The sequence below is a fragment of the Podarcis muralis genome, chromosome 2 (assembly GCF_964188315.1).
Source record: "Podarcis muralis chromosome 2, rPodMur119.hap1.1, whole genome shotgun sequence".
NCBI lineage: Eukaryota > Metazoa > Chordata > Lepidosauria > Squamata > Lacertidae > Podarcis > Podarcis muralis.
The window spans coordinates 49,704,752-49,719,184 of record NC_135656.1 but is presented as its reverse complement, the minus strand read 5'-3'; the positions used below and the strand labels follow the sequence as shown (position 1 = coordinate 49,719,184).

At 43.5% G+C, this 14,433-nt stretch overlaps 2 protein-coding genes across 8 annotated transcripts in view; one reads left to right on the top strand and one right to left on the bottom strand.

Annotated features, from left to right (window-relative positions):
- FBXO38 (F-box protein 38) overlaps positions 1 to 12,495 on the bottom strand; it is a 35,871-nt gene extending 23,376 nt beyond the window's left edge. The window contains exons 1-10 of one of the 7 annotated variants that reach the window (XM_077924441.1): positions 11,931 to 12,495; positions 10,380 to 10,562; positions 8,861 to 8,994; positions 6,393 to 6,556; positions 5,112 to 5,277; positions 4,728 to 4,865; positions 4,128 to 4,265; positions 3,075 to 3,168; positions 2,168 to 2,298; positions 728 to 898 (exon numbers count right to left, since the gene is read on the bottom strand). In XM_077924441.1, coding sequence (XP_077780567.1) covers positions 728 to 898; positions 2,168 to 2,298; positions 3,075 to 3,168; positions 4,128 to 4,265; positions 4,728 to 4,865; positions 5,112 to 5,277; positions 6,393 to 6,556; positions 8,861 to 8,994; positions 10,380 to 10,507 — 1,264 coding nt within the window. In that variant the 5' untranslated portion in view covers positions 10,508 to 10,562; positions 11,931 to 12,495. The other 6 variants (XM_028717529.2, XM_028717531.2, XM_028717530.2 and 3 more) reach the window with 6 other exon arrangements.
- Positions 12,496 to 12,541: 46 nt separating this feature from the next.
- Positions 12,542 to 14,193, top strand: ECHS1 (enoyl-CoA hydratase, short chain 1). The gene has a single exon (XM_028717537.2). The coding sequence runs from the start codon at positions 12,553 to 12,555 to the stop codon at positions 13,423 to 13,425; it is 873 nt and encodes a 290-aa protein (XP_028573370.2). The 5' UTR covers positions 12,542 to 12,552; the 3' UTR covers positions 13,426 to 14,193.
- The last annotated feature ends 240 nt before the right edge of the window (positions 14,194 to 14,433 follow it).

The window sequence follows — 14,433 nt, the reverse complement described above, 5'->3', positions numbered from 1 at the left end:
AAAAAATAACAGTGATATACCGCATATACTCGAGTATATGCACATTTTTTATGCTGAAAAAGCTGCCCTTGGCTTATACTCGAGTGAGGCAGCGGCGGCACAAGTGGCCCGAAAGAAGCTCTTTTTCACCACTGGTCCCGCCACCGCTGCCCGCCTCTCGCAAGGGCAGGCACAGGAGCCACGGTTGGGAGAGGTGCTGCGCTGTGCCTCTCCCAACTGCAGCTCCCATGCCTGCTCTTGTGAGCAGCAGAGGCGGTGGCGGAGGGAACGAGCAGCCCAAAAGGAGCCCGTTCGGGCTGCTCTTTCCTCCTCCTCCGCCTTTGCTGCTGTCAGCAGCGGAGGAGGAACGAGCAGCCCAAAAGGGCTCCTTTCGGGCTGCTCATTCCTCCTCCACCTTTGCTGCTGTTGGCAGTAAATCTCTGAAAGAATATTCAAATTGGCTTACCAAAAGCTCAAAAATAAATAAATAAATTTTCATCAAAAGCCAAGAGAGATGGTGTCAAACAAAACATTTCAGGAAAGGGTGTGCACAGTTAGGGTAACACAGTTAAGGCCCCATCTCTGGTTGCCACCTGCTTAAACTCTGAAGTCATACTGGAACTTAAAGGTGTCTATCAGAAAAGTGTAATAATCACTAACAGTGGTCAATTTAATTAAGTAGGGGCTGCATTTTGTTTGCTAAAGTGCTTTAACTCCTTAACCAGATGTATTCTTGTGCACACAGTACCTGTGATCCAACTGCTTGGATTGTGCAGATGAGGACAGTTGTATATAACAAGGTATTTAATGGAAGAGAACACTTCATTCACCGCTTTCATTCCAATGTCTGTGATGATGCCTGGATTTTCAACCACGTCAGCCAAGCCATATTTCACGAGGTCCGCATTAATCATTTTACCTGGGGTCAGGGGGAAGAGAACAGAAAAAAATAGCAACTTGCTCTTTCCATAATTCTCTACAGCAATTCAGTCTGGGCACTGAATGAGCGCTTGAGTTTACCTGCTGGACCCAAACAATGGGAACAGTAAAGCAGATAAAGTGAAGCCTTTAGAAATCAAAGTGCTTCAAAAGGTTGCAAATTCACCCGTCATTGGTCTATAAGAGATAGTCTTTATATTGCCTTTCACTTGTTTTAAACTAAAAACCTCATCCATCAGAACTGCCAATGCAATCTCCCTGCCTCTTGCTTTATAAGGAATCAGGATGTCTAGTTGTGCCCTCCCCCCATAAGGGTACAAATCACAGGGCTGGGTATGCAAGGGAGCAGGTATGAAGTAATAATGACATTCCAACCGACTTCCCATCACATCTATCAATATAAAACATCTCCAGAGACTTAGGATATTTACATTTACTGCTTGCATGGGATGAATGTCAAGTGAGCAGGCAAGTGGCAAATACACGTCCCTTCCTGCTCCTGAAGTCTTGCTTGTGCCAGTCCCTAGACTAGCACTGGTCAAAATGTTTGTCCGTCTCCTGGCAAATCAGAAAGAGCAGCAGCCCTGAGGCAGGAGCCACAATCCTCCCCTGTATTTCTATAGCTGGGGAAATGCCAACACATGCTGTTCTCTTCTGGCAAGAGGGACAGTTCATATGCAATAGGCAGAAAGAAAAGAAGGAAGGGATAGCAATTGCTGGCTGGAAAAAGAGCTGCCTTCCAATTTGGGCTTGAAATAGTGCATGTCACTATCGTAGCGTTTTCATGCACTACTGACTCCACACCACATAGGAATTCTGAAGAATGTAGATTGTTTCCATACCACCAACAGATGTCACCACAAAATCCAATGCCCACATTGGATTTGCATATTTGCACAAGCTATTTTAGTCAAGGTTCCCTGTGTAAGACATCCGCAGGTGTCATCATGGAAAAGCATCAGCAGGGAACTAGAGGCTGCTCATGCATTACACAAAGATGTATCATACAGCCGCTGGCCTCTCTAAGATTAGAAGCATATAGACCAGGGATGGGAACCTGTGGCCCTCCAGATTTATTGGCCTCCCATCTGTCCTAGTCAGCATGGCCAATAATCAGATATGATGCTGTTGGACTACAACTCACATCTGGAAGGTGAAAGGTTAGCTCATCCCCGATCTAGGCAGATAACATCCAGATCTACCCTAACATCTGATAGATAACCCAAAGGAAAATTGAAGGATTTCATACACTGCAGCAAAAACTCATCAACGTATCCAAGATGTAGTGTTTCAAATTGTGGAAACTCCAATTCTGCCATTTTTAGTGCAGAGAATACTCCATCTTTGGTTAGGGAAGGCTGGATTCGTACTTCGTGCAACCTGAAAAGAGAAGAAACAAAATGAGAAAAGCGTAGACTAACAAATATTTCCTGGCACAGAATATGCACATTCACATATGAGACAATACTTCTATTGTTTGTAACTTGCAAGAATATGCCCTTCACTGTGAGAGCAATCTAGTCTGTATACCATAAAATAGGCTTAAAACCACAATTGTCAATAATTTTTTTAAAAAAGCAAGGAGCAGATAAAATAGCAGCAAAAGCAACACCAATACCAAAATCCCTGACAAAAATTAATATCTTAATAAAATCCTGATCAAATCAATGGGTCCATAGCTAGCACTGAAAACTCATAAGGGCCAGTTGTCAGTCACAGGTCTAAGAGGAGGGCGTTCCATACTTAAGGCATCATGGCAGAGAAGGCCCTTCCCTTGGTTGTTGCATAACAGATTTCCATTAGCTGCAGAGCAACCAAAACAGCCTCCTTAGCTGATCCAAGCACACAGGCGAGTTGATGTGGAAGGAGACACACCTTCAAATATTTAGATCCCAAATTGCTTACGGCTTTATAAGTCATTATTAGCACCTTGAATTTGGCTCATCAACAAATGGGCAGCCAGTGCAATATTGTGAGGATTTTTTAAAAATACGCTATGATGAAAAATAAGGTATTGCAGAATTGAAAGCAGTGCACAGAATTCACTAACATCAGTATGCAAAGGTCTAGTAATATGACTTTTGTGTATAAACATAATGGTGACTCACTGGCAAATAAAATTAAAATGAGAAAGACTGCTGAAATGACTCAAGTACCTTCGTGCAGCAGTTATGATGAGGTAGCCAAGATCCACTTCCAGAGCATTCTTGCAGGCTCCCAGAACTATAGTGTGCAAATTTCTAAAGCCCCCTGTTGATAGATAAGAGGGGTTCACTATATTTGAGTATCAATACTAAGCCTTCCAGGAATAATTATGTGCACAGTGTGTTGGAGAAACAAACGCAAAAAACTACAGTTACATCTCAATATAGGCTCCACCAATCCTTGTCTATAAAGGATAGCCTGACTAAAGAAACAAACTTAAATTTGCTTCAACACATTACTATTTATTGAGCATACATCAATCTCAATGCTTGTACCCAATTACAACACACTCACAATAGACCAGCTGAAATAGCTGGACCTGAATAACTTAAATCCATTGATTTCAGCTAGATACAAGTCAGTATTAAAAAACAACAACACAGCCCTGTGTGCTCTGCAATATCTGAATGGAATGATGTGTCTCTTTTTATTCATGGATGCACAGATTGGGAAGCAGCTGTTAGTATATTTCTGAGCTGTATACATGGAATAAAAAAGGACACCAATTCTCAAATGTTGGCAAGTATATAATTTTTCTCCCAACAGCAATTAATTAAATGGCAGCAAATGTGTTGTCTGCAACCTCCACAGGCCATTCACTGGTGTGAAGAAAGACTTCCCCACTGCCTTTTCTAGCATGCTTAATATCTCAACAATAAATCCCTGTTACAGCACTTTCAAATACAACAGACATTTGACACCCACAATGCTTCTTTTCACAATGGATAGATTGCATGAGAAGAATCTAGCTGAATATCAATGGAGGCTCTGGTTCACAGAAAATGGTGTGTTTGTGAACAAGCTAGTGCTAGCATAACCTACAGCATGGTGGGACCATGAGTGAAATCCAATTATTGGTTTAAACTTTAAAGAGAAAGATCTAAATTTACCTATTACCTTCACTTGCTTTCACACAACATCACCACAAAGTCTTAGAAAAGTAACTACTGTCAGTAGTTGGTTTCAAAGAATAAATTTTGTATTCCAAGGAAGAGACTGCATACCAGATCTCCAGCTGTCTTCTACAACATGCTGAATAAGACCCCCGAGGAAGGGAACTCGAACTAATTCTAGATGTTCCAGATTTCGGGCAGAAGCCAATCCTGTGACCAAGGGGACATACTTCAACGAGTTTGTGGGTCCTACAAAAGATAGAAATATTCCAGCAGTCAGCATTCACTGGTAAATGGCTAGGTAGGCATTTTTATGTACAGCAGCAACATCATTATAATGCTCATAGATGACTTTTCAAACATTGTACTCAAGTGGGGAAATGGTTTGCTTACTGGTACTGAAAAGAGAATGCAGAAAATGCCCATATGAACAGATTTACAGAGCTATAGTTCTGTATTGCAACAGAAGTACTATAGGAAGTTCCATGTTGAAAGCAATAACACACCTGGAAAACATATTAGATAAAATTGCCAGCAAAGACTCTCACAACGTTAAACTGACTAAATGGTCATTTGGTTGTTAAGCAAGTTATTTGCTATTTCCTTATTCAAACTTACTTTGAACACAGATCCACATTCACTGTTAGTAAATGAGAAGCATACCCTCCCCTCCCAATATAAATTCGAGAAAGGGACCTTATGCTCTTTTACCTGCACAATTTCTCATGACAAAAGTGCGTAAGCTGATGCAAAGGAAATCTTTAAAAGGCTGTGGTTTGGTGAGCCTCACCCACTTCAGGTACAGGTGCCTCAGCATTGGGATGCAAGGAATGTCAGGTACATTAACTCCTAAAATACAAGAAACAAAGCAGTACGTCAGGTCCAAAAAACAGACACTTCAAGGACAAACACTTAAAGGCTTAATTTTTGTAGGGGTGTGTGCAAGCAATACTTGCAGACTAGTACTTTAGTCTGCATATGAAACAGTGTTCAAGCTGAGAATTCAGCACAATGAAGTGAAATAACTGCACTTTCTGATTTCACAGCTTTTCAGTCATGATGTATCCACTGGAAGTATTTCACTACAATGCTTACCTACTAAGTGCAAAGTCTGAATTTTAGCTCCTATTGGTATTTTTAGTTTATTTTCAGCTGGAATTGGGAAGGCACCATTGCGATTTCGAAACTTTCCAAGGATGTGAACTTGTGGCATGTATGTCCAAATGGCTTCTACCAGTTCCAAGTGGGAAGTTTCAACTCCCTAAAGCAAAAAAAACCAAAAAACCCAGTATAGAATGATGGGAAATCTCAATCATTAGCATAAGCACTCTCGCACACACACACACTCTCTCTCAAGTAACAATTAGTAGTAAGAATAATGTTCAACATTTGAGCTCTTTCAATTCATGTAAGCAGCAGTAAAAAAAATGAACTCAATTGACACATGCATTTCTTAGTTATGATGTTGTAATAACTCATGCCTAGCTTACACTGCAATAGATCTAAAATTCTAAAGTTTACTTTTACTTGCTACTGATTGATACACCTACCTTTCCATAAATCCCAGGCAACTAACAATAAAAATATGCAACTAAAATATCTTAACATCAATTAAGTTTACAAATTCAGTGCTATAAAAACAGAAAGAAATTAATTCAATTAGATTAAGTATTTCAAAACTTCACAAAAGGTCGAAGGAATACTTCAACTTTTTTTGAAGCCTAAGTATTGAAGTTCAGATAAATCCCTCAAAGAAAAGACTTCAAAAGTTTTATATAGGTGGAATTACACAATGGAAAACAGACCTTGATTTCCAATGTCAAAATCAGTAGCTGCTGCAGAAGGCAAGAGAATCTGATTTTTTTTTAATGTAGTAGAATATGCATAGGTCTCATAGATGAAAGGTAAACCTTTTTAACATGACAATTCTGAAGCTACCAATTTGCTCTGTCACCTGTAATCAGTTTTTGGACCTTCCCGGCCCACCCTTCGTTCTGCATATAATCCACATATCGTGCAAACAAAAATAAGTGATTAAATGGTGTAGATTCACAGACATATGAATAGCTATTTGTACACTATTTTCCAGTCACATAATTTCTGGCCCATCTGTTTGCAACAGTTGGATTTTAAGGAGAGAATTCAAGATTTAATTAAAAGCGCAGCTGAGTAATAGCTGAATCTAAAATTCATTTGCTGTAGCTAATAATATGATAAATAGATATAAGTGAATGGAACTGAACAAAATCCATGAGATACAGCACCATCTGCTGTTTTGAACAACCATATCCATCTCCTCACACCCCACAAGTATGATCAAGGATCGCAACTGCCATATGAATATGTATATTTATATTTTGGATATACAACACCTACTAGTAGATTTGGGCAAGCTTGCAGGGCTTCTAGAACTCCTGGAATGCTGAAAGCTTCATAACCACGAACTCTGCGCCGGTCCAGGTGCCTGGGGTGAAGCCCATATAGCTGCTCAATATCTGGCATTTTCTTCAGCAATGTCAGGAAGCTGGAATCTGTGAATCCTGAGAAGATGACATATATTTTATCTCTGAGGAAGAAGAGAAGTAAGGATGTGCAAGGAAGACGGATGGTGCAGTTTACAATCCACATATAATGACAGAGCAAGGATTTGTGTTGCTTTCTTTGTTTTACCCCGCATGCATCACCACCCATGCTTTGGACGAACGCAAAAAAGAGGAACCATATACTTAATTTTATTATTCTAGAACTCAAATTCTAGAGCTCAAAGGCAAGGCTAGAGAACTACAAAAGTACTCCACTGCTTAGACAACAACAAAAATTTGAGTACATACAAGAGGAGAGTATGGTTGATTAGTCAAGTTTTGACAGAAATAAGAGTACTCAAAAAGGTGGAATCTAATTTGGACATGATCCAGCTAAAGTTATGCACTTCCCCCACTGTGGATTTAAGCTGAAGATGCTTAATTTGCAGAATAAGAGGGGACTAAAATGCTTTGACTAAGTTATGTCAACTCTTTTTTTTGACAATCCTTTTGGCACAAACATATGTTGGCTTCCCCACCTCTCCATTTTGTAATTGAGCACATTATGTTACTGCACATGTACTCATAATACACTGTTTTGACTCATTTTTCCTGCTAACCAAGGCCACCTGTCCCTTCATTCTTTCAGCCATTCTCATTTCCCCTTTTAAAGATGGGTACCATATTTTCTTGCTTTGGACTATTATAACTGTCCCCAACCTTCCTGGCTCAAGATGATCTTCCTCTTGTTTCTATGTGCATCCAAGAAAACAGCAACTAAAATTTTTATTAGGCACTTTAAATACTGATTGTACTTTACAATCATTTGGGGGGGATGTGTGTAAGCTAGAGTGGCTGGGGAAACCCAGCCAGATGGGCGGGGTATAAATAATATATTATTATATTATTATATTTCACCATCAGCAGGTTTAGAACAGGAAGTGAAGGGTCCTCTATTAATTATATAAATCATGTAAGGAATGGCTTTTGAGAGATATCATAGCAACTACACAGTATTTTGACACGCAGAAAACATGTCTTCTTTTGTATTTTCCATTGTCAAGTCAGTGGTTTCAAATTTTCTGTTTTCAAGAAACTCTTCACTGATTTGTCCAACAGAAAGAGGACTCAGTGCATATTTTAGGCTATACACAAAGTTCACATGGGACATGGCCGAGCCTCCTGTGACTCACTGTTGCCTTTCTTGAACCAAATGCTCAACTAAAAACACACCAAAACACACAGGTGCATAAGGCAGAAGATTGGTAATAATAGACAAGATATTTAAGAGAAGCTTATCTGCCATTACTGACCTCCTCAGTGGAGAATACAATGTGACATATATTGCTCTAAATCTACACCTCCCCCCTCCCCTTAATACTGTGTTTTTATATTTTTGGCATGTATTATTGGTGGCTCCTTATTTTGTACTGCTATTATGATTTCCTTTAAAATGAAACCTATACAAAGGAAAGAGGAAGGCCTCCATTTTTAATCTCTCAGTTCTAGAAATCTTGGTGCACAAACACTTGAAAAAAACATTTGTTCTAGAACAGCCATAGGCAAACTCTAGCCCTCCAGATGTTTGGGACTACAATTCCTATAATCCCTAGCCAACAGGACCAGTGGTCAGGGATGATATGAATTGTAGTCCCAAACATCTGGAGGGCCGGAGTTTGCCTATGCCTGTTCTAGATAGGCACTAAGTAATACCATGCAGTGGGGGAATAAGAACCGCCACAGAGGCAAACTTCGGTCCATGCACATGTAGGGTTTTCAGAAGTTTTTAATTCCATAACTTTATCTAACAATCTTTGGCAGAGGGATCATTCGGTCCAGCAAATTCAACGGATAGTCTTGGGCAAGTCACTCACTCTTGGCCCCAGTTCCCCAGCTGCAAAATGGGAGGTATAGCATCATCTTGCATAAGGTTGTAGTGAGAACAGGGAAGGGTCACATCTGATATTGCCATATTGTCCATCAGAGTGCACCTGCAAGTCACAAAAGGGAATGACAAAAAAAGGCATCAGAGGGACTTCTGCCATGTCTCCTTGTGAACTGAAGATGGGTAAAAGTCCTTCTGCTGCTCCAATTCTTATCAAAGGAGTGGCTTGAGGATGCACTCCTATGAATAGAAACAGTTGCTAGCACTGGAAGGGGTCCTGAGAAAATACTCCATAAAGCCATGGTGCATGCAAAAAATGCTATAGAAATTTAGACTCCATGAAATGCTTTTTAAAAACAATGGCTTGTAACAGCTATAATTTAAAAACATAAGATATACTGCAATGCATCACTACCCTACTTAAGAGCAACACTCACCAGTGGGCATATATTCCCACCAGCGGCCTGCGCAGAGATCCACAACCTTCACCACTCTCAAATATAGAGTGACTGCTTCCTTTAACTTCCGAGAGAGGCATTCCATGCACATGATATCCTGCAGGGGAAGATACCTTCAGAAGGAGAGTGGGAGAAGAAAAGATAGGATTAATTCTCAAATGATTTGTTTCTTGCTTACAGCAAGGCAAATAGCAAGCATCTCTCATTCACAATACTTTCAAATCTGTGATTGCTACATCTAACTTTCATGATTTAGGGGGCTAGCTCTTCTGATTCTGAACATTAGGACTTGAAATTCCTCCTTGGTCAGTCTAACTGAGACCCACCTGACAAATTAAAAAAAAAAATAGTAGTACCAGCCCATCTGACTGGGTTGCCCCAGGCACTCTGGGCAGCTTCCAACATATATAAAAACAGAATAAAACATTAAACATTAAAAAAAAACTTCCCTATACAGGGCTGCCTTCAGATGTCTTCTAATGGTTATATAGTTACTTGTCTCCTTGATATCTGTTGAAAGGGTGTTCTACAGGGCAGGCACCACCATCAAGAAAGCCCTCCGCGATGGAGGCAGCCTTCATTTTCACTAGGTAGCTCGATGATGAGCCCTCACCAGTGTTCAATTGCATTTGACCAGAGTTTTCCTCCACTCACGTTCAAGCCATCTCCCAGCTTGTTTTCTTGCCCTAAGCTCTGGAGTATATAAGGGAGTCAAAGAAGCTCCACAAAGCAGGACAGGGCTCACAGGATCAAAAATCACCAAGAGCCATCCAGAAACCCATTGGATCTATCAGTTTCTGAGAATGGACCATCCTGATAGGTCCCTCGCCACTCAAAATAGCCTGTAGGTGGAGAAAAGGTTCCCTCAATTGTCACTAGCACCAGCCATTCGAATAGGATGCTCATTAGAAGAACTTTAACTTTAATAACTAGAGGCAGAGATTGCTTTTTCCCTTCCCATGTTCATCTGAAAAGGCTCCCAGTCACTTACTGTTCCACTAAAAAATAAAACTGTCCTTGCCCTGAAGTGCAATAATCTAAAAGGCACAACATCAAAGAAAAAAGGGATGAGGAGGGCAGGGACTGTCATCTTTTTTAATGGATTTGTAAGTGACTCTGGGAGCCCTTTCAGCTGAACAGCAGGTACAATATAAAGGCAAAGACCAATTTCATCTGGCAACAAAACATACAGCAGCTCCTTAATGCTAAATCAATGTAAAAAGATATATGGTCTACATCAACCAATCACAGGTACAACATAACATATCTTGCAAATTATTATTTCTAATTGCTCATGTGCATAAGCATTTCAAAAAAAAATACCAGCAATAAGTCTGAAGAAACTGGTCCGCTTTATACAGGGAGAAGGTTAATCTGATAAGGCTAAATTTAAGGCATATTTCACTTTCAGGATTGAAGAGATAATCTGATCTTTGTCCTCAGGTACTACAGTGAATTACATGAAACATCAAAAACAGAACATTATCTTCCAACCCACCTGAAAATATGACAAAGCACTTCATGTGAAAGTTGGTTCATATAGTCCTTCAGATCAGCAGTTTTAACACATATGGGTCCTCCCCTGCTTGTGGAACATACTTTTACATTTTTCCGCCTAGGCCCCATTATGGTGATGTTTGCTGATTAAAGGGATCAGGGCTGGTAGGCAGATGTAGTGAAACTGCAGGAGAAAATGGTAACACAGGAGAATATAAGTATTTAACATACAGAAATTCAAGGCAAGACCTGTCATAAAAATAATAAATATAAATTTATTTCAGGAAAAAAATATATAGATTATGATCTCTTTCATATATAAAATCTCTCAGTGAGAAATAAGGACTAAAGAAACCCCAGAGTTAGCAGAAGCCAATTAGTAAATTGAGGCTTTCTACAAGGTAGCAGGGTATAACTTCCATAAAATAAATAAACAGACTCCAGCTGGGACTTCTTATATAACCCCTCCCCCAAAAAAATATTTTGCTAATTGCCATTTCTTCAGCAGTCAACTTCTGAAAAACAAGTTTAAAAGAACAATATTCTGTGGTACTATAAAACTAACATATTTATTGTGATGTACATTTCATTACGCCAGTGTTTTATATTGTTAGCCCGAAAAGCAACTGCACGGCATTAGACATCTGAAAGAGAAACTGAACACATCTTTACATAGTGGGATTCAGAGAACCTGGCTGTCAGAAATTATGTGGTTGAAGTGTCTCTCTAGCTGCAGCAAACTAGAAAAGCATAAGCACTGAAAGTCTTGAGTCAGGTTTTAAATATGAAATGTTTTACACAGGTTTTCGGGCTTTTCCGTTCCCTTTTCAGTCCTGGCCCAATGAATTCACTGACTAGTTTTCACTTCTATTATTCAAAAGGAAACTGAAAATCCAGGCCACCATTCCTATTAATAGAAGATTCTGTGTGACAGGGATAATGAATGTGATGACCGCCTGGTGAACATAGGACTGCAATTCCCCAGCAAGTCCAACAACATCAGTCCCCTGCTCCAAGAAACGTTAAAAAGGAGTGGAGCTTGGGGAGAGTCTGCGAGAGCAATGCACCTCGCCAGGTAAGAAACGAAAGAGATGAAACAGGATCCCCTAAGAGCAAGACGGTGAAGGTTGGGGAAAGAGAGAGACAAAGCGAATACCTTCTGTTTTTTCGGCAAAAGCAGCCGACTTCTTCTCGAGTAAAAGGGCCAGCCTCCCACATAAAAACAATGGCATTTCTTCCCGAGTAAACATGGTGGGAAGGAAGCTAGAGACGGGCCGCAGAGCCGCAGGCCGAGGAGAGGAAGGCCAGCCTGGGACGCGCATTTAAAGGTGCCCCAAACACGCGCACACTCACAGACACGCGCGCACATCCCTCCAAGGAGTCAGTTGCGAGGGGGGGGTCGGGGGTCGCCGTCAGCCCCAATACAGTCCCCGCGGGACTCGGAGGCGGCTGTGTCAGCGGCGGCGGCCGCTGCCCGCCCGGCTCTCCTCGCTCCCCTCAGCGCAGGGACTTAGGGACCCGCCAGAGACAACCCACCGCAGCAGCCTCTCACCTGCCCGGCCACCCCCCGTTATTGGGGTTCTGATCCGAGGAGCCGCTCCAGCTGGAGACACTTCCTCCCAGCGCTACGCGGCGCTTCCGCTTCCTGCTCAGCCGTCGGGCATTTCCGGAGGCTCGTGCGCAAAGGGAGGTGAATGAAAACAAGAGAGCTCAGCAACCGTCACTCCCGGCTTCGATTAAAACGTTCCATGGGGGCAAGCAGGGGAGGGAGGAGATTCCGACTAGACATCAGGAAGAACTTTCTGGCCGTAAAACGGTGGAACCGACTGTCTCGCGAGGTGGTGGACTTCCCTTCCTTGGAGCAGAGGCTAGATGGTCATCTGTAGTGTCAAAGATACTTTAGCTGAGATTCCTGCATTGCGGGGGGTGACTGGATGACCCTGGAGGGGACTCTAGGGACGCTTTCAAAGCCGTGCAAGGAAAGGGAGCCTCTGTCCCTGCCCTCCCTCTGCCCACCTTTCTTTTTCCCCCTCTAAACCCTCCTCCTCCGAAATCCATTCACACGCGCGTTTCCACACACCCCCTTGCCACTCCAATGGCGGGTGTCTGCCGCGCGGGGACCGGATATCCACCCGAAGGACCACATTGACTGCGGCTCCTCGTGCCCTGCCAGCATGGCTGCCGCCTGCGCCCTCCGCCTGCCTCTCTTGCTCTCGGCAGCTGCCGCGCGGCGGCCTCCCCGTCGCTTCCTGGCGGCGGCGGCGCCTCAGTTCCAGTACATCGTGGTGGAGAAGCGCGGCTCGGCGCAGAGCGTGGCGGTGATCCGCCTGAACCGCCCGCAGGCCCTGAACGCGCTGTGCGACGGGCTGATGACCGAGGTGAGCGAGGCGCTGGACGCCCTGGAGCGGGACCCTGGCGTGGGCGCCGTGGTCATCACGGGCAGCGAGAAGGCCTTCGCGGCCGGCGCGGACATCAAGGAGATGCAGGGCCGCACCTTCCAGGAGTGCTACGCGGGGAACTTCCTGGCGCACTGGAACCGGGTCTCCACGGTCAGGAAGCCCGTCATCGCCGCGGTCAACGGCTACGCGCTCGGCGGAGGCTGCGAGCTGGCCATGATGTGCGACATCATCTACGCCGGGGAGAAGGCGCAGTTCGGGCAGCCCGAGATCCTGCTGGGCACCATCCCCGGCGCCGGCGGCACCCAGAGGCTGACCCGGGCCGTGGGCAAGTCCCTGGCCATGGAGATGGTCCTCACCGGCGAGCGCATCTCGGCGCAAGAGGCCAAGGCGGCCGGCCTGGTCAGCAGGGTCTGCCCCGTGGACAAGCTGCTGGACGAAGCCGTCAGCTGCGGCGAGAAGATCGCCAGGAACTCCAAGCTGGTGGCGGCCATGGCCAAGGAGGCGGTGAACGCGGCCTTTGAGATGACTCTGGCCGAGGGCAATAAGGCAGAGAAGAGGCTGTTCCACGCCACCTTCGCCACGGACGACAGGAAAGAAGGGATGAGCGCCTTCGTGGAGAAGAGGCAGGCGAACTTTAAGGACCACTGAGTCGCCCCACGGAAGCCGCTGACGCACAGTGCGCTGGGGACTGGCCGGCTGGTTGAAGAGATCGCAGCCGTGTTTATCCAGTCTGCCCAGATGGCCTCTTCCAAGTGGCACCTCTCTGTGACCTTTAATTGCACCTTTAATTGCAAATTATGTGCCTTTCACTTGCCAGGAAGATGTGGGGGGGGGGGAGTTTGGGGATATGCAATTCCCGGTGATCAGTTTCTTTTGTAAGGAAATCATTATTGTCTACAGGTCTCCTTAAATCAACTGTTGGAGAATGCCCCTGTCTGAAGACACCTTGGATCACATAGTCCCCCAATTTGTTTAATTGTAGTAAATGGCCCTGAGACAGCAATGCCAGATGTAGGAGATGTTACACATGCACATACATGCATGCACAAAACTTTAAGCTCTGTGATTCTTTCCCAGCTCAGATTGTAGGTTCTCCCTCCACATTAGGGTAAGTAGAGGCAGGTGCTTCAATGCTATCTTCATCCTGGGCTGCTGACTCCTATGTGTGCTTTGGGAAAGGTTTGCCCAGGGTAGTGGTTCTTTTGGTTTGATCTGTTCTGTTCAGAGTATTGCTCTGGTGGTGAGTCTGAGCTGTAGCTGATGGCCACTGCAACATGGTGGTGGGTAAAGGCTTAATGGTGTGCTGGGGCTGGGCTTTGCAACTCTGCATAAAGCAACAAATGGTAGTCTAGTCTGCATTAACTGAATAATTGTGACAATACATGTCTTTAATAAAATTACATCATTTCAAAAAGACTTTCTTCCTACTCTCCTTGACTATGCAGTCCTATTCATATCTACTCAGAGGTAAGCCGCATTGATTTCAATGGACCATTCTCCCAGGTAAAAATATGCATAGTATTGTAGCCGAAATCACCATTTGGTGTGCGACAGATCTCCAGTATTCATTCCACTGTCTTTTTCATAGAGTTAGAAGAATGTAGGAATCCTACACCTTTGCAATCCTTATTAATACTGCTCGTCTAAAAGTGAACT